This window comes from Heteronotia binoei, chromosome 14 (assembly GCF_032191835.1).
Source record: "Heteronotia binoei isolate CCM8104 ecotype False Entrance Well chromosome 14, APGP_CSIRO_Hbin_v1, whole genome shotgun sequence".
NCBI lineage: Eukaryota > Metazoa > Chordata > Lepidosauria > Squamata > Gekkonidae > Heteronotia > Heteronotia binoei.
In genome coordinates this window covers 30282360-30305783 of record NC_083236.1, presented here as the reverse complement: position 1 = coordinate 30305783, position 23424 = coordinate 30282360, and the positions used below count along the sequence as shown (strand labels likewise).

The 23424-nt window shown below is 45.8% G+C and overlaps 1 protein-coding gene across 4 annotated transcripts in view; it reads right to left on the bottom strand.

Moving 5' to 3' along the window:
- Nucleotides 1-13877, bottom strand: part of LOC132582555 (cytochrome P450 2J6-like) — a 53270-nt gene extending 39393 nt beyond the window's left edge. For 3 of the 4 annotated variants that reach the window (XM_060254176.1, XM_060254177.1, XM_060254175.1), the window contains exons 1-6: nucleotides 13666-13877; nucleotides 11747-11909; nucleotides 6441-6593; nucleotides 6040-6200; nucleotides 4445-4618; nucleotides 3356-3494 (exon numbers count right to left, since the gene is read on the bottom strand). In XM_060254176.1, coding sequence (XP_060110159.1) covers nucleotides 3356-3494; nucleotides 4445-4618; nucleotides 6040-6200; nucleotides 6441-6593; nucleotides 11747-11909; nucleotides 13666-13824 — 949 coding nt within the window. In that variant the 5' untranslated portion in view covers nucleotides 13825-13877. The remainder of the gene's footprint in view (nucleotides 1-3355; nucleotides 3495-4444; nucleotides 4619-6039; nucleotides 6201-6440; nucleotides 6594-11746; nucleotides 11910-13665) is intronic. The other variant, XM_060254174.1, reaches the window with a different exon arrangement.
- Between the last annotated feature and the right edge of the window lie 9547 nt (nucleotides 13878-23424).

The following is a 23424-nucleotide window of genomic DNA, read 5'->3' as shown; positions in this document are numbered from 1 at the left end:
GGGTGACAGGCCCAGAACGGAGGAGGCGCCCGTCAATAGCCTCCACCAGCGACGGAGTCTCTTTTGTCTGCACCGGGATCTGGTGCTGTTTTACAAAGGCGGCATCTATAAAACAGTGGGCTGCTCCCGAGTCCAGCATGGCATACACGAACAGCCAGCGTTCGTCAGGCAGACGGAGTTTGACTGGTAGCAGGAACGGGCCCGGGGTATCAGCCCGCTGTTCGGAGGACCCAGCTAGTCGCCCCAGGCTGGGGGGTCCACTTACGCCTGGGGCTGCCCTTTTGGCGGCGGTGGCGGTGAAGGCCCGGGTATCTGATGCTTAGCAGGGCAGCCAGAGGCATAGTGGCCTGCCGTGCCGCAGTAGAGGCACAGATTCTGTGTGCGGCGTCTGGCCTTTTCCTCTGGGGTCAGGCAGGGTCGAGCAGCTCCAAGCCGCATAGGCTCGTCCTCGGTGCTGGTACGAGCTGAGGATGGGCGAGGAGCCAAGTGGCACGGCGCAGGGAGCTGGCGCCCTCTGGTCTTGGCTTGGCGGCGACTTTCCAGGCGGCCATCGATGCGGAGGCAGAGGGTGATAAGTTGTTGAAGCGTGGGTGGTGGCTCCACCCTGGCCAGTTCATCCAGGACCTCCTCTGCCAACCCCTCGGTAAACTGGTCCATCTGGGCAGCCTCATTCCACGCCAAGTCTTGGGCCAGGAGCTTGAATTCGGTGGCATACTGAGCCACCGAGGATTTGCCTTGTTTCAGTGCCCTGATCTTCCGGTTGGCTGTGGCTGCTTGGACTGGGCTAGAGAAAGCAGCAGAAAGGTGGGCCTCAAACCCTTGGTAATTAGTTAGTAGGGGAGAGGATGCGACCAGCAAGGGTGTGGCCCATTTGGCCGCCTGCCCCTTTAACAGACTGATGATGAAACACACCTTTGTCTTGTCATTGAGGAAGTCCCGTGCTCTCAGTTCAAAGTACAGCCGACACTGTGCTAGGAAGGCAGGAAATTCTTCCACGGCACCCCCAAATCTGTCAGGTGGGGAAACTGGGCACTTGGCTGGAGCACTGGCCGCAGGTTGTTGCTGCAAGTGCACTACTGCCTGTGTTAGCTGCTGTACCTGGGCTTGGAGCGCAGCCAGTAGTTCTGTGGTTTCACTTGCTTCAGCATCCATCCTGTGGAGTGGGTGTTTGTCTGGTGGAAGCAATCTGTCACGGCTGGGGCCGGGTCAGGCAAAGTCCAGAGGCAGTCCGAGGTCTGTAGCCAGTAAGCAGGAGGGTCTGAGGCGCCAAATCCAAATCAGTGTACAAGTATCGCAGGTCCGAGGTCCAGAAGCCGAGGTCAGGGAGTCCAGAAGTCAAAAGCCAAAGTCAGGGAGTCAGGAACCAAAGTCAAGCCGGAGTGGATGCTAGGATGTCAGGGAGATGACTAGTTGCTTCCACAAAGCCTCCTCCCAAAGCCCACAGCTATATAGCCCTCTGCTGGCTGTTGCCCGTTTGGGCTAATTGCTGGCTCAGGGAGGCAGCCAGGATCCTGTCATAACTCAAGCATCCTTGCTCTTAGGAGGGCCAGAATCCTCTCAGAACTCAGGGCTCAGGGAGCGTCTTGCTTGTGAGCGTGCCGCCCTCCTCCGATCCCTGAGGTCCTGCCGGAGGCGGTCACGCACACGAACCACCCGAGAGGGCGAGGCAGGGGGGCTGGGATCTTCTCCAGCAGGAGGCAGGGGCACTGGTGCAGGTGGCAGGGGCACAGTTTCCTCGTCAGACTCAACTTCCTCTGCAGGGTCCCCAGCACCCATGACAGCTCTCAGCCTTTGACTTACCTGACCAGTAGAGGGTATAGCCAGCACCGTGTTCTTGAAGACTACCTTCCTCAGAGAAACGGACCTCACTGAGAGCTGCTATGTCGATATTCAACCTGAGAAGTTCGTGGGCAACTAGAGCAGAGCGTCGTTCAGGGCAACCACTGTCTACTGTGTCAAGCATGGTTCTGATGTTCCAACACGCAAGCTTTAGTCTTTGCACACTTTGTGAGGCAGGTGCATGCCTTTTCTTTGTTGTTATTTTTTGACCGCAAGTAAGGATGCCCGTTGACCGCGGCTAGCCAACTGGGGTGGAGGAGACGAGCTTTGTTTAGGCCACCTTTTCTAGGCCCCTCTCCGTGTGGAGCAAGCAGTGCTGTCCCTAGATAAGGCTGCTTGGTCGTTCAGGGTGCTGCCGAAAAATGCTTTTGTCTCCGGTTTAGCATCAGACGACCAATACCCTGAACCGCCTACATGCAGGATCGGGACTGCGGCTTCCAGTGGCACCTTCCACCTGCCGTTTCGCCCCTTGCCCATCGCTGCAGGACTTGATGCGTTGTGGGTTGTGTATGTGGATATGCCCTTCAGGCCTGCGCAGAGGAATTTTTTAGGTGAAGCCCAGTGTGCGCGGTACTGGCTCCACCCTTTCACCTGGGGGTCATCTGCCATGGCCCAGTAAGCCGGGACGCTGGCAGTGAATCCTCCAGGTGGTAGGTGTTACATTAACGAGCTCTATCTGCCCGGGTTTGATGTTAGAGTTTTCCTTCTCTTAGGCTGGCAAGGATGGTGAGCCCAGCCTGCCCATCCGGTTATACCGCTGGACAATTCGGTCGCACCATGACGTAGCAAACTCTGTGAAAAACGGGGGGGACCAGCGAGAAGGTGTTGCTACGGATGCAGTAATGCAGGAGAGGCCATTGCAGTGACCATCTGCCAGGCATAGCCAGACAGTGACCACGCGGCATTCACTACACCGGGAGAGGAGAGGCTATGTATTGCGCATACACTTTCCCTGGGGGGGGGGTAGGATACCCAGAGGGAGCCCACCCCCCCTCCCCCATACCTGCTGTAGAAATTGCAGAAACGACAGTTGGGAAAATTATTGGACTGGTGTTCCGGTTAAGAAATAATAATTCTCTTTTGGAAATTGTTGTCTGAGTATTGGTGAAAAAGCTGCCTATAAATGGAAGAGCTACAGAGAAGTCCCTGGCTGATGAAGGTGTGCAGCATCGAAACCGGTCCCCACAGATTATGGGCTCACCATTTGGCTTCGTGTGAAAAAGAAAAAGAGTCAGAAGACTAATGCTTGGAGACTAAACATAGAGACTTTTTGATATTCACTTAGGAGCGATGTTCTTGATGCATTAATTTCTTGTTTATGTAATTATAATTATAAGACTTTGTATTGTGCCACACAGTTTGTCTATTTTGCTAAGTCCTCAACTGTGTTTCTTCTTTACTCACATTAAAACCGAAGTGAAAGCATTCAACAGGATGTTGACAATGATGTGTAACCTCAATCCATTTATGATTTTAGACAAATTATTCACACTACTCTCGTTAGGCGTTTACCAACCTTGGACCTCTGGGAAAACCATCATGTAGAGCAAAGCCCACAGAAGTGTTGATGAGGTTGTCTCTGATCCAGCAATAAACAGATCAGACAGCACAATAATCAGGCCTTCCTCTTCAAAACTTGATCCTTTATTTTCTGACTTTCATGAAAAAAAGTACAGAAGATGGTGGGGTTAGAATCAGATGCATGGCTTAAATGGAGTCTAAAGGCTGGTTCATAAAGATATGTTAGTATAGCAAGACAGCAGGCAGCCCAATCTGTCTATGCGGTAAAGTAACTGCATGAGCAATAAAGACATGTAGATGGATCCAAATTGGACATGAGCTATGTCAGTTCTTTAATATTGTTATAGTATGGTAGCAGCTTGAATAGCCCCAGCTTGGCTCATACCAGAACTTGGAAGCTAAGCAGGGTCAGCCACAGTCAATACTTGGATGGGAGACCACACAGAAAGACTGGGATTGCTATGCAAGGAAAGGCAACACCAAAGCACCTCTGCTCAGCTCTTGCCTGGAACACCCTTGGTATGGGGTTCACAATGACCAATTTCGCACTCAGCTTACCCTGCTGTCACGTTCCTCTTCTCCGCGCAGCATCCTTCAGATTTCCCACTATCTGCTCCGGAGCTGGCAGGAAACATCGCGGTTTTTGCGCAGCAAACGGAAACTGCTAAAAACCAGTTTCCATTTGCCCCACAAAAACCATGATGTTTCCTGCAGCTCCGGACTCAACACACAGCATGTTCCTCTAAATAGCTGGACACATTCCGATCTGACCATATTCTGGCATCTCATAATATACTGGAATTTCCTAGTGGGAGGAACAACAAGGGAAGAGAGATAGTGGCTCATCAGATTGGTGCTTGACAGGGATGTCATGGGCTGTCATGCCTTGAGGCCAGTGAAAGGAAAGAGGCCCACTGAAAAGGGAAGATTAGGGAAGATTAGGTGAGGATGCTGCAGATTCTATAGGGGGCACCACCGCTGTACCCCCCCGCTGGCTACGGCCCTGCTTGGCGGTGGGGAGTAACATATTCAAGAACATTTTCATGCACAACCACATGCCAGCTAGGGCCCAGAAATGAGATACCTTCTGTATTTCTTCCAAATATGCATCAACGTAGTCACGGTGCTCTCCAGGAACAAGTGTTTCCTTGTGCTCTTCCAGCTCTTTTAAAAAGAAGGCAATGACTTTATCTGCATTCCTTAATAACCTCCGATGGGGTAGAGGAAGCCCCCTCACCAATGGCACTGCATTGTAAAGCTGTCAGCAAACAAAAGAGCCAATATTAACTGATAAAGCAATTTATGCAACAACGTCTTCGTGTGCTTGGGGGGAAATCCAGTAACCAAGAGTAAGGAAGGTTTTTTTAAAGACCAACTCCCTGCTCGGTGAAAACCACCCAAAGGTACAGGATTCTGGACAGATAGCTGTCCAGCCAACTGCTTGGGCTCCTCTCCACAGAGATTTCCACTGTCCTCCTGGGCAAGCAGAGGATAATTTGCTAAACTGTCCTTATCATTAGGAAGCTTCTCCTAATGTTCAGATCAAGTTTACTTTCCAGCATATGAGGCCTATTAGATCTAATCTAGTTCACTGAAGCAACAGAAAACGAGTCAGTCATCCTCTACCATGCAGCTTCCCTTCAATATCTGTAGAGAGCTACCATGACTCCTTACTCAACACTTGTCAGCTTCACCTGTCCTCCAGTACATTTTAAAAATATGATTTTCAGAAAATGGTAAATTGCAGGCATTCTGGGAAATACAGAATACACTGGGAGAGGGAAGGAGTGGAAGAACAAAGAAAGATGAAGAGGGATTGGAAAACACTTATCCTAAGCTAAAGCTTGAATTTGCCTTAATGGGAGTTCCTGGATTTTGACCTTGGTTTAGGTAGGCTAGGCTTCCAAGATTATTCCCAGGGGGCTCACATATAGGACCTGGCCATATGTTGGGAAGATGGATTATGTTGCAACTGCCCTTCTGGCCCCAAACTAGCATCTGCAGACAAGGAGAGCCCGCAACTATATTTGTTTGTTTTTAAAAATGTATTTATTTATGTTAATTTCTAGCCCGCCCTATTCCGCGAGTGGGCTCAGGCTGGATCACAACAGACTTAAACAATAATAATAAGCAATAACCATTAGAAGTAAATAAACAATTAAACAATTAAAACAATAAAATTACTCCATTTCAGGTGGAAGACAACCAATAAGGCCATAGTCCAAATAGAGCTGGAACCAATGATGTCCCAATAGGCGCGATAGATCATGGAATGCTGCGACAGGGAGAACAGACTCGATGTACTATTGGTGTCTGCTGCCTCACTGAAAGGCCTGGTGGAACAGCTCCATTTTACAGGCCCTACAAAATCAGGCAGGGCCCTATCTCTAGCAGAAGCATGTTCTACCAGGCCAGAACTAGGGCAGAAAAAGCCCTGGCTCTAGTTGAGGCAAGACGGATGTCCTTCGGGCCGGGGACAGCCAGTAGATTATGATTAGCTGAACGTAAAGTCCTTCAGGACAAATACTGAACAATGATATCAATAGTGAATCATGTACTCTCAGTTCACAAAAATGCGCATGCTACAGTGGGCTGAAATGGAACTTTAACTTCTTCCCAGGGCTGCTCCTGTTACAGAATAATGGATGATATGAAACATATAGTTCTGTCCTCAGCTACCTGTGCCCAGAAACCAGCAGACAATTTCATATTCTCATGCACCAGGTCTAAGGTATTTCTCAGGGAGTTATCGTCGTATCCAAAACGCTTCCCAAAAAGAAGCGTGGAGATAATGTTGGTCACAGCGTTGTCGATGAAACAGAAGGGATCAAAAGGCTCCTCTGTGGCATGAAACAAGACAAGAAAAGGAAGTGATTGAATTTTCTTATGCAATTTCTCTATAAGCCATGTTTTATGAACATCAGAGTCCTTCTATCTTTTATTCCTTAACTGAAGGTATTTTTGGATTGTGTCAGGACATTGGGCTGTGACCTAGCCAAACCTTCTTCTTCCTTTGCTGAAAATTTGGAGTTGGGCGAGGGGATCCCAACCTTCAGCACCCTCTCAGCTGTGTTACTCACTCATTCTTTCCTCAAAGCTTTGCATCAAGTAAGCAGACTCATCCAGGATCCTTTCCTCCACCGACTTCTTGCCCAGCCCAAAATTCCTGAGAACTCTCAGTGAAAATCTTCGCTGCTCCTTCCATGCTGGCCCATAGGGCACAGCAACTACACCTGGAGTAATACACAATAGAAAAGGTCAAAGACTTGATCTGGACCTTCAGGTCAAGTTATCAGGGGAAGCCTGGTGTCCTTGGTGTCCTTCAGTCTGTCCCTTTTGTCACATAGAATAGCATTCTTTAGAATAGGTTTCTCTCTCTCTTGTCAACTGCGAAATGGATGTGAATGCAATGTACCTTCAATTTTATCTTTTTGCAATACACTTCTTGGGAGTTTATTTATGACACGCAATCCTATGCTTCTACGACTGGGCAACTCTGCTATATTAACAAATACACATCCCCAGTAATAATGTGTCGAGTCAGACTCAGCTCAATGTTGTTTAATCTGACTGGCAATAGTCTTTCTCCAATCCCTCAAATCTTTGACCAGGAGATGCCAGGGACTCAACACAGACCCTACTGGATGCAAAAGACAAGTTCCAACATTCAGCCATGCCCCTTATCTATGGGATAGACTGTGCTCTGAATCACATACATGACTACACCCAGGGGTGGTTTCGTAGAAAAATAGGTGGTGGAACTCATCCAGGGATTGTTATGCAGCTGCACTTACTATTCAATGGACAAGGTAGGTGGGAAGGAGGAAGTGGAACCCTCAGAAAGGTTCAGGAGCTGTGCTCCTGTGAGCTCCTGCTGTATCCAAGGCCTGACTGTACCACTAGGAAGGGAAGAGTCATCATTAGCAATGTTATAGATGAGCATTATCCAATAGGGAGTTGCTGTGGCTCACTGGAAGATCCCTTGCTTTTGCATGGATAACATCCCAGGTCCAATCTCCAGCATCTTCAGTTAAAAGTACCAGGTAGGAGGTGATGTGAAACATAGGATCACAGAGCTGAAAGGGACATCAAGGATCACCAGTCCAACCCTCCCCTACAGTGAAGGAAATTCACAACTATCTTCTGCCGATTTCCCCAGTGACCCCTTGCTCTATGCCCAGAGGAAGGGAAAAAAACCTCCAGGATCCCTGTGCCAATCTGTCCTGGAGGAAAATTCTTTCCTGACCCTAAGGTGGCCATAGGCTTTTACCCTGGGTATGTAAGAAAAGGCTATGAGAGCACTGGCTCATCTCTTCCTGGCCTCCCTTTAGGCTTCCCAATCCCCCACCCCGAGCAGGGGACCCCCTGATTTGGAGCCTCCTCCCCCGCTCACCAAAAATCCAGAAGCGGGGGGAAAATGGCGGCCCTTGCCTTCCCACCCAGCCCCGATCACAGCAGCTTTTCCTCGCCCCTTCCCTTCCCTTCCCATCCAGCCCCATCGCAGCAGCTTCTCCTCGCCCCTTCCCTTCCCACCCAGCCCCGATCGCAGCAGCTTCTCCTCGCCACTTCCCTTCCCCTCCCACCCAGCACCATCGCAGCAGCTTCTCCTCGCCCCTTCCCTTCCCCTCCCACCCAGTCTCATCGCAGCAGCTTCTCTTTGCCCCTTCCCTTCCCCTTAGGCTTCCTAATCCCCAGGTCCCAGCGGGGGATTCCTGGGTTTTACAGGCTTTCCCCAGCCAGCTGGCCAGCTAGATCTTGGGCAGGACCTGCAAACAGGTACAGTTTTAAAATGTGTGTGTGCCTTTAAATTGGAGCAGGAAGTACTTCATGGGGAAGGGTTAGCAACAGCAGACCTCCTGAGAGTGCAGCCCCTCTTTTGCTTTCCTTTCGGACAAGTGAGTGTGTGTGTAAAAGAGCAGCATACTTTCCAGACCTGGTTGTGGAGGCACCAGAGACTCCTGCTTTGTTCTACTGCTTCAGACCAACACGGCTGCCCACTTGCACCAGAGACAGTTAGTGTGTGAGTGAGAGAGAGAAAACGGGGGGAGGGGAGGGAACTCTATTATTCCCTATGGAGACTTATTCTCATAGGAAATAATGGAAAATTGATCCACGGGTATCTGGGGCTCGGGGGGGGGGCTGCTTTTTGAGGTTGAGGCACCAGATTTGCAGCATAGCATCCAGTACCTCTCCCCAAAATACCCCCCAAGTTTCAAACAGATTGGACCAGGCAGTCCAATTCTATGAGTCCCTAAGGTGCCCCTATCCTTCATTATTTCCTATGGAGGGTCCCTTTAAATGTGATGGCCAGAACTCCCTTGAAGTTCAATTATGCTTGTCACACCCTTGCTCCTGGCTCCGCCCCAATGTCTCCTGGCTCCACCCCCAAAGTCCCCAGATGTTTCTTGAATTGGACTTGGCAACCCTACCTCCCTCTCATGAGGTCATAAGTCCTCATAGGACTTGGTTTCCAGACCTCTCACTATCTTTTCCCTTCCCTGGACACATTCCAGCTTGTGAACCTCCTACTCAAACTACAGTACCCAAAACTGAACACAATACTCTAAGTGAGGCCTAACCAGACCAGAGTAAAGGGATACCATCACTTTGCATGATCTGGACACTATACTTCTGTTGATACAGCCCAAACTTGTATTTGCTTTTTTAGCTACCACATCACACTGCTGACTCATGTTCTGTGCATGGTCCACTACGACCCCTAGATCCTTTGCACATACACACTACTGCCAAGACAGCCAAGACAGCCTGTATCTTGACTCTGTCTGCTACTATATTTGCTTCCATCCCCAATTTAAAATAATAGGCAAATATAATGAACATCCCCTCTATACCTCCATCCAAGTCATTTGGCATGATATTGAACAACACAGGTTCCAGGGCAGGTCCCTGAGGCACTCCACTTGTTGCTCCTCTCTAAGAGGATGAGGAACCATTCACAAACACATTTTGGGTGCCATCTGCCAAACCCAAACCACATTTGGGTGCCATCTGCCAAACCCAAACCACATCTTGCCAACTTGTCAACAAGAATATCATGTGGAACCTTATCGAAAGCCTTACAGAAATCAAGATAAATGATGTCCCCAGCATTGTCCTGACCTGCACTAGAAAGCCCTGCACTTGAGACCCTGAAGAGCCACTGCCCACCAGGTTAGAAAGTATTGATGCTGATGGGCCAAGATTCTGATCCAGTAAAAGGACTTTCATGTGTGTCCTTTAACTATGTATGTCTGGAAAAACATACTAGATATGTGCCCATATGAATAACGGCTATTGTTCAAATAGGACAAAATTCACCCTGAGGGAGCCAAGCATTTTCTCTTCTGCCTCTTTTTTTTTCTCTTCTACCTCTCACTTCTGTTCAAACAGATATGCAGGTTTAGGTTATCATTCCCACTGCAGAGGGTATCATACACCCACAAACTTTTATACAGGTTTGTTTAAACGATGATGCTGGAAGACTGCAAAGATAAAGAATATTGAAACAGGTTTCATTCAAACTGGATGCAAAAATACACTTATACAGTCAAAATAATAGCCAGCATGGTCTTAGCGCTAGCCAGTTTGGTGTGTGGTTAAGTGCGTGGACTCTGATCTGGGAGAACCGAGTTTGATTCCCCACTCCTTCACTTGCAGCTGCTGGAATGGCCTTGGGTCAGCCATAGCTCTGGCAGAGGTTGTCCTTGAAAGGGCAGCTGCTGTGAGAACCCTCTCAGCCCCACCCACCTCACAGGGTGTCTGTTGTGCCGGGAGAAGATATGGAAGATTGTAAGCCGCTCTGAGTCTCTGATTCAGAGAGAAGGGCGGGGCATAAATCTGCAATTTTTCTTCTTCTTCTAAGCCCTGATGTGGATTGGTCAGGCTTTACAGATCTCATAAATATCAGAAGTCCTGGTTAGTACTTGGATGGGAGACCACCAAGGAATATTGGTTGCTGTGAAGAGGCAGGCAATGGCAAACCACCTCTGAGCATCTCTTGCCGTGAAATCCCTGTGGGGTCACTATAAATTGGCTGCAACTTGAAGGTATTTTCCACCACCATTTAGCACTAAACATTAGAAGTACCCATACACATTCAAGTAATGTGTAACCTCTGAAAAGAGGGTGGGGCTTATAGAGAACAGAGAGGAAAGCAGAATGTTACAGTAGCTATGCTGAATGATTCTGTAGCCATCTGAGAAGCAGACACCCTTCAAGCCTACACTAATTGGGATGTTTGAAGTTCTAGGAGAGGTGTTGAAGTCACAGTGGGGACCAGCACAAAGATCCAGATAAAAACCTGAGGAGAAAGGTCCAGGTAGTGTTCCAGGGCAAAGCTTGTGGAAATGGTCACATGGAGAAGGTCAGGGGAAACCAAGCTGCCAAAGCTCAGGGTACACAGCAGAGCAGGAATGCTTGAAACTATTATCACTAAGCAGACTTTTAGGGAAACTAAACAAGTGCCAACCCAGAAACAAACAAAGATTAGAGAGAAAACATTTCAAGAGAGGTGGGGAATTTGGGCGAGTGCTGTGGACAGCTACCTGATTGGGTGGAAGCAGGACAAAAGAGCGTCCCCTCATGTGGAAAGACTTCCAAAAAGGGGGAAAGAGGGCAAGGGTGTTTTTTTTTAGGGGGAGCAAGTTTTGAGAGGCAGTCTCACTCAGTTGCATAACACGGAATTAAGCAAAGGTAAACAGAGATAAAATGTCTGCATTTTGTGCATTAAAGCCGAGGCCATTGTTAGAAAGGAATGCAGCAAGACAACAGTGTGTAAAAGAACTCTGATGGGACTGTAATACCATGGATAAATTATTCATGCCAGGTTGGAATAGAAATATAAGGATGAGTTGAGTTGAATTTCAGGGTGTGATTGAGCCTGTTTCCTCTTGAGGCTTCCATTCTGCAAAGGACCTTCTCTTTAAACTTGTGGCATGCTTTGCAAGCTGGCTGTTGTGCTGTCATGTCTATAGTCAGGCGAGATGCCCTGGCTCGTATCTATTCTTCCGTTAACTCAACTCCAGTTATAAATAGCCCCACCACTAGGCTAGCAGAACTCCAAGACAAGCTGGTCATACATGAAGATGAAAGGAGGTGGAGGCACAAGGCAACCAAATGGAGGTTTAAGGGTTATGAAAACACCGCAAGTTTTTCACAATTATATGGCTCTCCAAAGTTCAGTGGTCTGTTAAATCAGCATTAAGCACTGTGATAATAAAAGCATCCAATCATCTGGAAAGTCCCCTAAATTTTGACTTGCGCCACTGAAGCAGAATAGCAAAGGATGGCCCTCGTTCTCAGCGCAGTGGGCAACAGAAATGCTCTCATAAAGAAGAAACAGATAAATAATCTAAAAGGAAACCGTAACTTGGAAGTGATCTTATACCTTTTCCTTTTGTGATGATATCTATGACAGGGTTGCTTGGCCTTCCAGCAAATTCCATTCCTTTCGTCACAAGCACCTCTTTCACCAGTGGAAACCCATTAACAAACACAAAAGGCGTTCCTCCCATTTGCAGGCTGAAGATGGGGCCATATTTTTGTGCTAACTGAAATTTAAAAAAATAGAATCCAAGAGCTTATGCTCAAGTGTTATTTTATCAATACACATTAGTAGGCTTGAGCACAGTTATTTGAAGAAAAAAAGGTAAAGGGAGTCCCCTGTGCAAGCACCATGTCATTACTGACCCATGGGGTGACATCACATCACGATGTTTTCTTGGCAGACTTTTAATTGGGTGGCTTTCCATTGCTTTCCCCAGTCATTTTATTTTTATTTATTTTATTTATTTGTAATTTATATCCCGCCCTTCCCACCAGGTGGCACAGGGCGGCTTACAACACATAAAATCTAACATAAGAGTATAAAATTAAGCATAAGAGTATAAACATTTCACAATTTACATAGTTAAAATCTAAACATTTCTCACGGTTATATACTTAAAACATTAAAAACATACAGCGATCTTACAAACTACACTCATCTACACTCCCCCCCCCCAGCAAGCTGGGTACTCATTTTACTAACCTCAGAAGGATGGAAGGCTGAGTCAACTCTGAGCCGGCTACCTGAAAACAGCTTCCACTAGGATCGAACTCAGGTCGTGAGCAGAGCTTGGACTGCAGTACTGCAACTTACTACTCTACACCACAGTAATATTTACACCTTTTAAAAAACAAAATATTGATTTGGAAAAGAGGATGCTAATAATCTCTTACTATTCTGTAAAGCAATTTCTGTTTTGAAAACCAAGATAACTACTCATAACCTGTCTGAGATAAGTACTTGAAGAAGGTAGCCAGAGATGGGGTTGGGTGGTTTCCATGTTGCTAGGACAGAATATGGTTACATTGATGTGACGTCCCTTTAACAGAAGCCGTCTCTCAGCACAGGTGTAAGGTATTTATTAGCCTAGTGCTATCTTGGCAGTCAGCCATCTTTTCCTGTCAACTTAGTCTTTAGCTTTCTTTGTGGAGGCATTTCTGAGATGTTAATAAACCAGACTGTTTGTTGTATGAACACCCAAATATGGCTGTCTTCTATGCCTCCGGAGGGGCACAAATGCTACATGATGCTGTGAGGAAGCTCCAAAGCAGTGAACTCAGAGCAGATAACCTAGGTGGAAGAATAGAAGTCACAGTGGTGATCTACATGGGCAGCAATAGATTCCTAGGTACTACCCTGAACCAAATTCATATGTGATACTGTAACAGGTGGTAAAAACTCTCTTTATAACATTTTGAGGTTCCCCATCCAAATCAAGAGAGCAGCAATTCAGTCTTATGCAGAAAGATGCCAGATACACCTCCCTGTATTCTGCGGCAGTCCACTGGAACAACTAAAAAATCTTCCAGGATCTCACCTGATCTGCTGACTCTTCCTCTGTGTCCAGTTTGAACAGTGCCTGATTAAACCCTGTGGAGGCCCCTAGGCAATCGAAAACTTGGAGCCCCCCCCCTCGCAAATTATCTCAAGAGTCTGAGCGCCTGCCCCACTGCCCATGGTCCCCACTGCAGCCTGCAGGCACCATCTTATAAGCCCCTTTTACTAAGCTGCAGGGGAGAGGCAGGGAGAGGCAAACTTGGCAACAGCCAACAGCAGCTGCACCTGGCAAGCTGGGCAAAGTGCAGCTCAGCTGCTGACTGCGCATGCAGGCTGGGAGGGCTGCAAGCAGGGAGAAAACTGGGGGGGAAGCTGGTACAGGACCACTAAAGGCATGGGGGCCCATAGACCAGTGCCTACTTGGCCTAGTTGTTAATCTGGCTCTGAGCCTGAAGGTTGTGGAAAGGATGGGGGAGACCTACCTTATCAAAGTCCTTCAGAGGGTTACTCATGTCAAACTGCAGCAAGTTTCCAATCAGTGGCAGGGGTTTTGGTCCTGGAGGGAATTGTTTGGAACGGGTGGTCTTCCAGAAGAGGTACAAAATGAAAGAAAGCAGCAGAAGAATGCTGACCACTTCCATGGTGACAGAGAGGAAGCAGCCAACATCAGCAACGACACACTGAACTTTTATGATGACTGTGCAATGAATGCTTTGAGCGTTGGGCTTCCTTGTTCATGTGAGAAAGTAAACTTTGAACAAGAAAGAGTAGATTATGCAACTACAGCTTTGAATCGTTTTATGTATCAGGCAACCACTGCCAAGAAGTGCAAGAGGATCTCGAAATTCAGTTTAGGGATTGGTAATTTCTTTTTTACACTATGTTCTAATTGTGATACAGCACCAATGTTATTGTTTTATTGTCTTAACATTCTGTGTTTTTAAGATTACAGTTTGGCTTGTTAGCTGCCCTAATCCTATTTGCGGGGAGGTGAGATATGAATGGAATAAAAACATTTTTAAAAAATGTTTCTAAGCAGGTTGCAAATTCTTGGTTAAATCTTGAGTTTCCCAATATTTCTCATTTATTTGATACATTTATATCAGTGGTACTCGTTCCAGAGTACTCACTCACAGAGAAACACATTCCCATTAAGCATTCACCAAAACAGATGCAAGACTACTGTCTGCCCTGTGGGTCTCTCCACCGGACATACATATACAAGCCAGGTCCCCCCTAGCAACCAGAGGGAGGGAGACTGGTAGAAGTTGGTTTGACCATACTGTTTTTGCTCAAATACCAAAGTGTCCACATGTTGCCATGACAGGATGTCACTTCTAGTCCATGCCAGTAAGTACCCCCACCAGCTAGCTGAAGGGCACGGGGAAGAGCCCCAACAAAGAAATCTTCTTTCTCTTATTATATGGACATTTATGGTTGCAAAACATTTGGAGGGTGGTGTATGTGCAGGGCTTTTTTTGAGCAGGAACACAGTTCTGGCTGGCTTGGTATCAGAGGGTGTGGCCTAATATGCAAATGAGTTCCTGCTGGGCTTTTTCTATAACAAGCAGTGTGAAACAATGGTGACACCAGGGTGTGGCCTAATATGCAAATGAGTTTCTGCTGGGCTTTTTCTACAAAAAAAAGCCATGTATATATGGCTCTGCCTTTCTCTCTCAGCATGAGATACTGGAAGGTCATCCCAGAGGAGGGTCACCTGGCCCTAAAGAAAGGGAATAAAAAAATTAAAAAGAGGCAGTACAGTATGGCAGTTGAAAGTGGCAGTCTCTAATCTGAAGAATCAAGTTTAATTCCCCCCTCCTCCACATGAGGAGAAAGGAAAGGAAAGGTCTCCTGTGCAAGCACCAGTAGTTTCTGACTCTGGGGTGATGTTGCTTTCACAACGTTTTCACGGCAGACTTTTTTACGGGGTAGTTTGCCATTGCCTTCCCCAGTCATCGACGCTTTCCCCCCAGCAAGCTGGGTACTCATTTTATCAACCTTGGAAGGATGGAAGGCTGAGTCAACCTCGAGTCGGCTATCTGAAAACCCAGCTTCCACCGGCGATCGAACTCAGGTCATGAACAGAGTTTAGGACTGCAGTACTGCAGCTATAACATTCTGTGCCAAGGGGCTCTTTCTATGAGGAGAAAAGCAGAGTATAAAATTCAAATCTTCTGCTATGAATTCACTGTGGCCAGCTTGTTCTTTTTACAGGTGCCTTCTGTGTGATGGTTAGGACTGCTAAACTTGTGTATCGAGTGGGCTCACTGATGAAGTCTGAAGGCTACCTGAATGAGACCTGTACCTGGGATTTCTTGTGCGAACTATACATTGTGCGAATGAGTGAGTTGAACATTGTGTGGACTGACCGTTTAAAGAAATGAACTGTTGGAATTCCATTCCTGGAATTTGTTGAGATGATGTTCTGTGAAGGTTGCACTTTATTGTGATCCTTCATGATTATGAATTTTGTGAATGTGGATTAATACAGTTTGTAGCATAGACTTGATATGTGCATAGGCAACATAGGTATACTGCAACTTTCTGTAGGATTTTTGTATATATGAAACCCTGTATATATGAAAATTTCTGTATAATTTTCTGTAGGATTTTTGAATATATGAATGCAGCACTATTACAGTTATTTCCTTTTGGAATTACTAGATCTCCAGACTACAGAGATCAGTTCCCTTGAAGAAAACCACTGCTTCGGAGGGTGGATTCTATGGCATTGTACCCTGCTGAGCCCCTTCCACTCCCCAGCCTCTGCCCTTTCCCAGGCTTCACTCCCAAATCTCCAAGAATTTCCAAATTCAGAGTTGGTAACCCAGATAATGGCAGTTTTAGTTTTGCTCTCCTCCCAGCAGCTGCTGGGGTATTAAGATGAGAGTCAGAGGCTGCATACAGGGTCAATTCCAAGTTTTGGGGGCCCTGGGCAGAGTGCTCAGCCCCTCCATGACCACTACGCAGCCCCCCTTTGTGCCCAACACTCCCCCACTAGCCTGTGCATCTTTCCTCCTCCTGCTCTCAAGCTTTCCTACCAGCTGCAATCACAGCTGCCCACACTGCCTTCCTGGCTTTTCCCTGAACGTAAGGGGGAAGGGGTGCTATTAGGAGTGCTGCTGCCAAGTCCACCAAAGATCCAATAAGGATTACAGCTGGTAATAATAATAATAACAATGCCTTTGTATCCCGGCCTCCCCACTGAAGCAGGCTCAGGGCGGCTCACAACACAGGCACTTCAACAATTCAAACAATACATATTATAAGTACATACATATTATAACTCAACCATTTATAAAATTAAAATTAAAGTGAAAGGTGACTGGAACGAGATTTATAGCCAGGATTCTCATGTGGACTTTGGATTGCTTGCGGACTGTGAATTGAACTGGTGTAATATAAATCAATTTCTGAGGTTTTTGCTATATGTCGCGCTTGTGTGAATGCAATGCAATTTTTCTAATTCTACATGATTGTGTCATTTTACATATTGTGAAAATTTCTGGACAGTGATGCTGAATATGTATTTTTAAATGTTGACTGGTATATAAATGATTGGCATAATATATTTCATATTTAGTACTGAATAGATTTCATAATTATTTGCGGCGCTATTACAGCAAAAAAAAAAAAAAATCCCCCCTATATTGCTATGGCCACCAAAGAAGGAGATACTCTTACACCATTTACATGCCCACTTCCAGCAGTGCCAAGCAGCGCATGCAGCAGGGAACACAGCTGAGAAAGCACTCATCAGCAGGCAGTGGAAGAGTGTGAGTGCAAGCATCCAAAAAGATGCATGAGTAGAGAGTCAGCAGCAGTGGGCACTGCCAGAAGCCAAGAACTCTGGCAGTTGCTTCACCTCAGAAGATGCTGACGCTAGCCCCGGTTGCAGAAAAGGGTAGGTTGAAAAAAGAGAGAGAGAGAGAGATGACAGGCTTTTTACTTTCATTCCTAGCATGAGGCTGAAGTTCAGGGAAGCTTTTACTTTACCTTTCCTCCACTCCCTGCAGTGGCTGTTTCATGGCATGAGTGTTGCATTGAAGAACAGGTCCCTACACTGCAAACAATCAGCCTGTTTATAAAAGTGATATGCAATTTACGTTAGTAATTGCAACAACAACAATAACAACAAAAATGCAGATCTGTCACCTTCTTGCTTGGTACAGTTTTTTTTTTTTAAATGTTGCTGCCCAGCTTGAGACCCCTTCTTTTCTTCCTGAAAATCCAGACAAGCAGCTCCTTGAGCAAGAAATGTCATATGATCTATTTCAGTAAAGAATGAGAACACAGAGCAAAAAGTAGCTTATTGTTTGCCAGGCTTATGCAAAGTTACACAAAGTCATTTCACACATATCTATGAACTCACGCAAGATGAGTCAATGTACTGGTTACGTTAAGTTTAACATAAAGAGGTTTTAAAAAGTGAGAACTTTCTGACCTGGTGCATCATTAAAAACAAGCTTAGCCTCAAATTCCAACACAAATGCAGAGATAAAAGAAGAAGAAACTATTATCTTTCTGCCTGTGCACTGTGCAAAGGTATCTGTCCCTTTGTATGAATTTGTTTGCAGAACCAGGCAGAAAACCTTACTCTTGTGCGGGGTCCCTAGACTCCCTAACCTTTTTGAGCCTGTGTGACTCTTTAGAATTCTGACACAAGGTGGTGGATGCAATCAAAAATGGCCACCATAGCAGGAGGAGCCAGCCACAAAATTCCCACAACAAGAGGTGGAGCCAACCACAAAATGGCCACCGTGGAAGGCAGAACCAACCATACACGAAGGGGTCCAGGGTAAAAGAGGAGTAATTTAAAAAATATATATACTGGGGAAAAAGAGTGAGAGAGAATAAAACCAACACTGTGTTGCTGAAACAATGCTGTTTTACTCTACACAGCCAATCTGATAATCCAACGGCCAATCAGAAACCTTGCTGGTCAAAAATTCTCTACAAATTTAAGATCTGCTCTCTAAAAATAAAACCATTTAAAAACCTTTTAAAATATCTTTTTATACTTCACTAGAAATATCCATTTACATGACAATATTATCACAGAGGTCCATTCTCACATTCCAATATTACAAGAAAGGTCCTATGAGCACCCGGATATAGGCTCATTTCGTCAATGGACTTCCTCAGGAGTAATCCTTCCTATGTTTCTTCCAGGGTTACCAGCCTCTTGTAACAATCCAAAGTTAATGCTCTTCTGCAAAATCTTGTATCTCAAGTTTTCTCATCCTGGAATAAACCAAGGTAATAACAACAAGACATACCACAAAGCTGAATGGAAATAGATAATTCTTAATTTGATATATAGTTGGAAAAAACTTACCACTCAATAACACTTAAGTGCATATATTTATACTAGGAGCTTAAGCCAGTCCAAACTTATTCTTTTAACCAGATGTACAAGCCTTCTGGAGTTTGCTGGCCAATATTAGCTTGTGCATCTGGTTAAAAGAATTATTACCTTGGTTTAATCCAGGATGAGAAAACCACCCTGAGCCACTTGTGGGAAGGGCGGGATACAAATCATAAATAAATAAATAAAAATAAAACTTGAGATGGAAGATGTTGCAGAAGAGCACTAACATTGGATTGTTACAAGAAGCTGGTAACCCTGGAAGAAACATAGGAAGGATTACTCCTGAGGAAGTCCATTGACGAAATGAGCCTTTATCCGGATGCTCATAGGACCTTTGTTGTAATATTGGAATGTGAGAATGGACCTCTGTGATAATATTGTTATGTGAATGGATATTTCTAGTGAAATATAAAAAGATATTTTAAACAGATTTTAAATGGTTTTATTAAACATTGTTCGCCGGTACATCACAGTATTTGTTTCTTTCATTGCCTGTCTTATCAACTGTGATCCCTTTTTGTTGATTAGATTACTCTAAAAATTCTTGGCAGGCCCCAGGAAAGGTGTTGGCAGGTGCCATGTTGGGGACCCTCTGCTGTAGACATGGTTGCCAGGTCTCTCTTGGTGACAAGCTGGGGATGGAGGGGGGAGGTAGGGTTGCCAGATCCAGGTTGGGAAACTCCTGGAGATTTGGGGGTGGAGCCTGAGGAGGACTGGCACCTTAGTGGGGTACAGTGCCATTGAGTCCACCCTCCAAAGGAGCCATTTTCTCCAGCAGCACTGATCTCAGTAGTCTGCAGATGAGCCAAAATTCCAGGGGATCCCCAGTTCTCACCTGTAGAGATGAACCCTAAGCTCCTGAAGGGAGAAAAGTAGGCCCATGTAAATTGGAACTCACCAGCATCCAGACTAGAAGTGCCCAAATATACATGCATCTGAACTGCTGCAGAAGTGTCCTCTCTCTTGTGGACACACTTATCTCCAAGGGCTTTTTCTTCTTTCTTTTTTGTTAGTTCTGCCACATGGTCCTCTGGGGGCGGGGCTTTCCCCCGCCAGCCAGCTGACTGGGGGCGGGAAGGAGCCTGGGAAAGCAGAAGAACCCCCACTGGGACCTGGGGATTGGCAAGCCTAGCTTGACCTATCATTACAGCAGTATATCAAGATATTGATCTTTAGTGCCTTAAAAACAAAACAGGTAAGATATCACTATGTCAATATAAGCATAGGCAACAAAGAAGGGTGTATGTGCTGTGGCATCGCCAATGACAAAAGCACCCTCCCTTGAAAATCCTGATTATTTAAGGCAATGCAGAATAAATGGACTCTACAACTGTGAAAACACAGAGGGAGAACAGACATGCAGAACCATGCCCAATCCAGTTCCAGTGCTTTTGGATCGACTCTCAAGAAAATCAGGAGTACACTGAGCATGCAGGAAAGCCCTGAGTTCTGAGAGAGCCATTAAATTGCAGAGGGAGCGGACTGCGTACAGCACAGAGCGGCTACTGCATACTATAGCATAGGGTGCAGGTGCCAATTTGAATGCTTGCTCTTTAAAAACAAATCTTTTCTATAAGTGAAAAAATGTTACAAATCTAATTGGGGGCTGGGGGGAGTTCTGGCCTGGCTGTCTTGGCAGAGCTCAGAAGTTAAGCAGGGCCAGTACTTGGATAGGAGACCACCAAGGAAGAATTGGGTAGCTGTTTAGAGGAAGGCAATGACAAATCACCTCAGCTCATCTCTTGCCTTGAAAACTCCATGAGGAGGAACTGTACGAGGCCACTGTCAGTTGTGCATACAATGGCATTTCTGAAGGACTACATTTCCTAACAGCCTGAAACGGACATAACCCCAAAATAAAGTTTGAGTTGAGTGGTACCTTTAAGACCAACAAAGTTTTATTGAAGGTATGAATGAGCTTTTGTGGTCTTAAAGGTGTCACTGGGTTCAAATTTTGTTCTGCTGCTTGATAGGAGCACTGATATGGGCATATGCTAAGTTCGAGCATGAGTAGCAAACATAATCAGAAGTACAACATTTCAGGAACTATTCATGGGCAGGAAGAATGACTTTCACAATACAGTGTTGCCCTAAGTGGTTGTGAGGGTCTCCTGAGTTTGTTGGGGGAACATAAGAGAAGCCATGTTGTATCAGGCCAATGGCCCATCCAGTCCAACACTCTGTGTCATACAGTGGCCAATACACACACACACTGTGGCTAATAGCCACTGATGGACCTCTGCTCCATATTTTTATCTAAACCCCTCTTGAAGCTGGCTATGCTTGCAGCCGCCACCACCTCCTGTGGCAGTGAATTCCACATGTTAATCACCCTTTGGGTGAAGAAGTACTTCCTTCTATCCGTTTTAACCTGACTGTTCAGCAATTTCATTGAATGCCCATGAGTTCTTGTATTGTGAGAAAGGGAGAAAAGGACTTTTTTCTCTACTTTCGCCATCTCATGCACAATCTTGTAAACCTCTATCATGTCACCCTGCAGTCGACTTTTCTCCAAGCTAAAGAGCCCCAAGCTAGGAGCACCTAGGAGACCCAAATAAGCGAGAGGGAGCAACAAGCAGGATCTCCACCTATGTTTATGAGGATTTTTCCCTCAGTAGAATTCTCAAATGAATCCGGCCTTAATTAATAACATGGTTTTTTATTAATGAAAGTTAAAAAAATAAAAATCAAAAACTTATCAATTGAAGAGCACTCTAAACACACATACAAGTTTAGAAAAATAAAGGTAGTAGCTGATAGAGACAAAAGGGAACTTATTCTATGGGACTATATTTACCTATCTGAGGGTGCGGTCACACGTACCATTAAAAGCGTGTGTGTAGCGCTCAAATCTGAACTGCTGAATATTGATTCGATGCAGGGCAGTTCAGACGAGCATCCAAGAATGCGATTCATTCTGTTGTGCGCGATCAGACATCCAATAGTATCACGCTCATTTCTTGGAGCATGCGTAATCAGATGGGAGGGGAGGGGGGGGTCCATTGAACATGCGCCCAACTGTTTGGAGCTGGGAAATCAAAACTTTCTTCAGAGGCAGGGGGGAAGGGCGAAAGTTTCCAGAATTAACGTTGCTGATCCAAACCACGGAACTGCCAGGAATTATTTTCTTAGAAATTGGAAGTGACAATGATATCTTGAAATCCTCCACATTGGAAAAAAAAAGATTTTTTTTCCTGTTCTGAATAGTGGGATAACGTTTTCCCCTCCTCCGATCCTGTGTTGATTGGAGAAGCAGAAGCATCACTTCAGATTCCCGGATGCTGGGGCTTTTTTTTTTTTTAAAGGTGAGAGGCAGTATCGCGCGTGAGCTGTCCAAACATCAAAAAGCCGATCTTGTGCCGCTGTTTTGAAAAAGGGCCGGACTTTATGTGCTGTCAAATTAACCCAGCACTGATCAGCAGCAAGTCGGAATGACCCCGGATGACGCTCGATTGCCAGATGTGCATGTCTGAACGAACACATTTAATCCGTCAGCCAGACGGAGCTGTGTCGTCACTAATGGTACGTGTGACTGCACCCCAAATAACATAGATCCAAGTAGAAGCAGGGCTTTATTTTTGAGCAGGAACACACAGGAACACAGCTCCAGCTGGCTTGATGTCAGGGGGTGTGGCCTAATATGCAAATAAACTTCTGCTGGGCTTTTTCTACAAAAAAGCTCTATACAAAACAATGGTGACATCAGGGAGTGTGGTCTAATATGCAAATGAGTTCCTGTTGGGCCTCTTCTGCAATAAAAGCCCTGAATAGAAGGATGAGCAAAATGAACCAGTTTTCCACTCAACTGTACCCAACCTTGTGGCTGGGGGTGTAAGTCAGTGGACATCCAAACAAACACCTAGAGGTTGGCAGCCTGAAGAGGCGAGAGGGAAGTGAGAAAGGGAGGCAAAAGTAGAAGATACATGAAGGAGAACTATAGCCAGCCAGGGCTGCTGATCCACCATAGGCCCTTGCACCAAGATACCACTTGTCCCTTCCCAAAAAAATCCAAATATTGTAACAAAACAAATCCCTTGGCTTGCTGTTACCATGAATGAATCCATAGATGAGAGAAAAGTAATAAAAGAATTGGCAGGTCTGACCATTTGTGGCAGGCATAATTCATCAGAGAATAATGCCAGTGCTGGAACTGGGAGTTATAACTTCTGTTCCACATGTGTAACCACTAAAGCACAGTAATGTTCCACTGCCTTGCAGCATATAAAGGATGGAGGAGGGGGAAAGCATCCTGTTACTCCTTCCCACTTCTGTTCATAATGTCAACAAAATTTTGCTACTATGATACTATTAAGTACATTTTAAGTTGCCAGGCAAGATAGGGATGAGAAGAAGTTGAGAGGAGGGAAGCAGAACACAGAAAAGTTAGGTGGAGGGAGAGGAGGAGGAGGAGGAACTGATTTATAGTCTGCCCTTCACTCGGAGTCTATTGAGAGAACAGCTCTGAGAGAACTCTGACTGACCCAAAGTCTCCCAGCTAGCTGCATGTGGAAAAGTGGGGAATCAAACCTGATTCTCCTGATTACAGTCAGCCACTCTTAACCACTACACCAAGCCGGCTTTCAGTTTGAATGAGAAGAGTGTGGAAAAGAGGGAGAGAAAGGAAAACGACTGAGAAAGATTGTTTTATCTTGCTGCAGTGCATTAGATACTGCTTTGCAAGTTCTGGTTGGGCAGGCAAAACTCTGATGCTGGGTGCAAAGAAAGGATGAGAGAAAGGATAGATAACTAGAGACAATGACTCTGCAGTCTCGCGATTACTGTAGCAGCCACCAGCTGTGCCAGCTTGTCTTGCCTCAATGCTGGATTGGTTAACGGGCTTAGCACGATCTGTTAGGCAAGCTTGCTT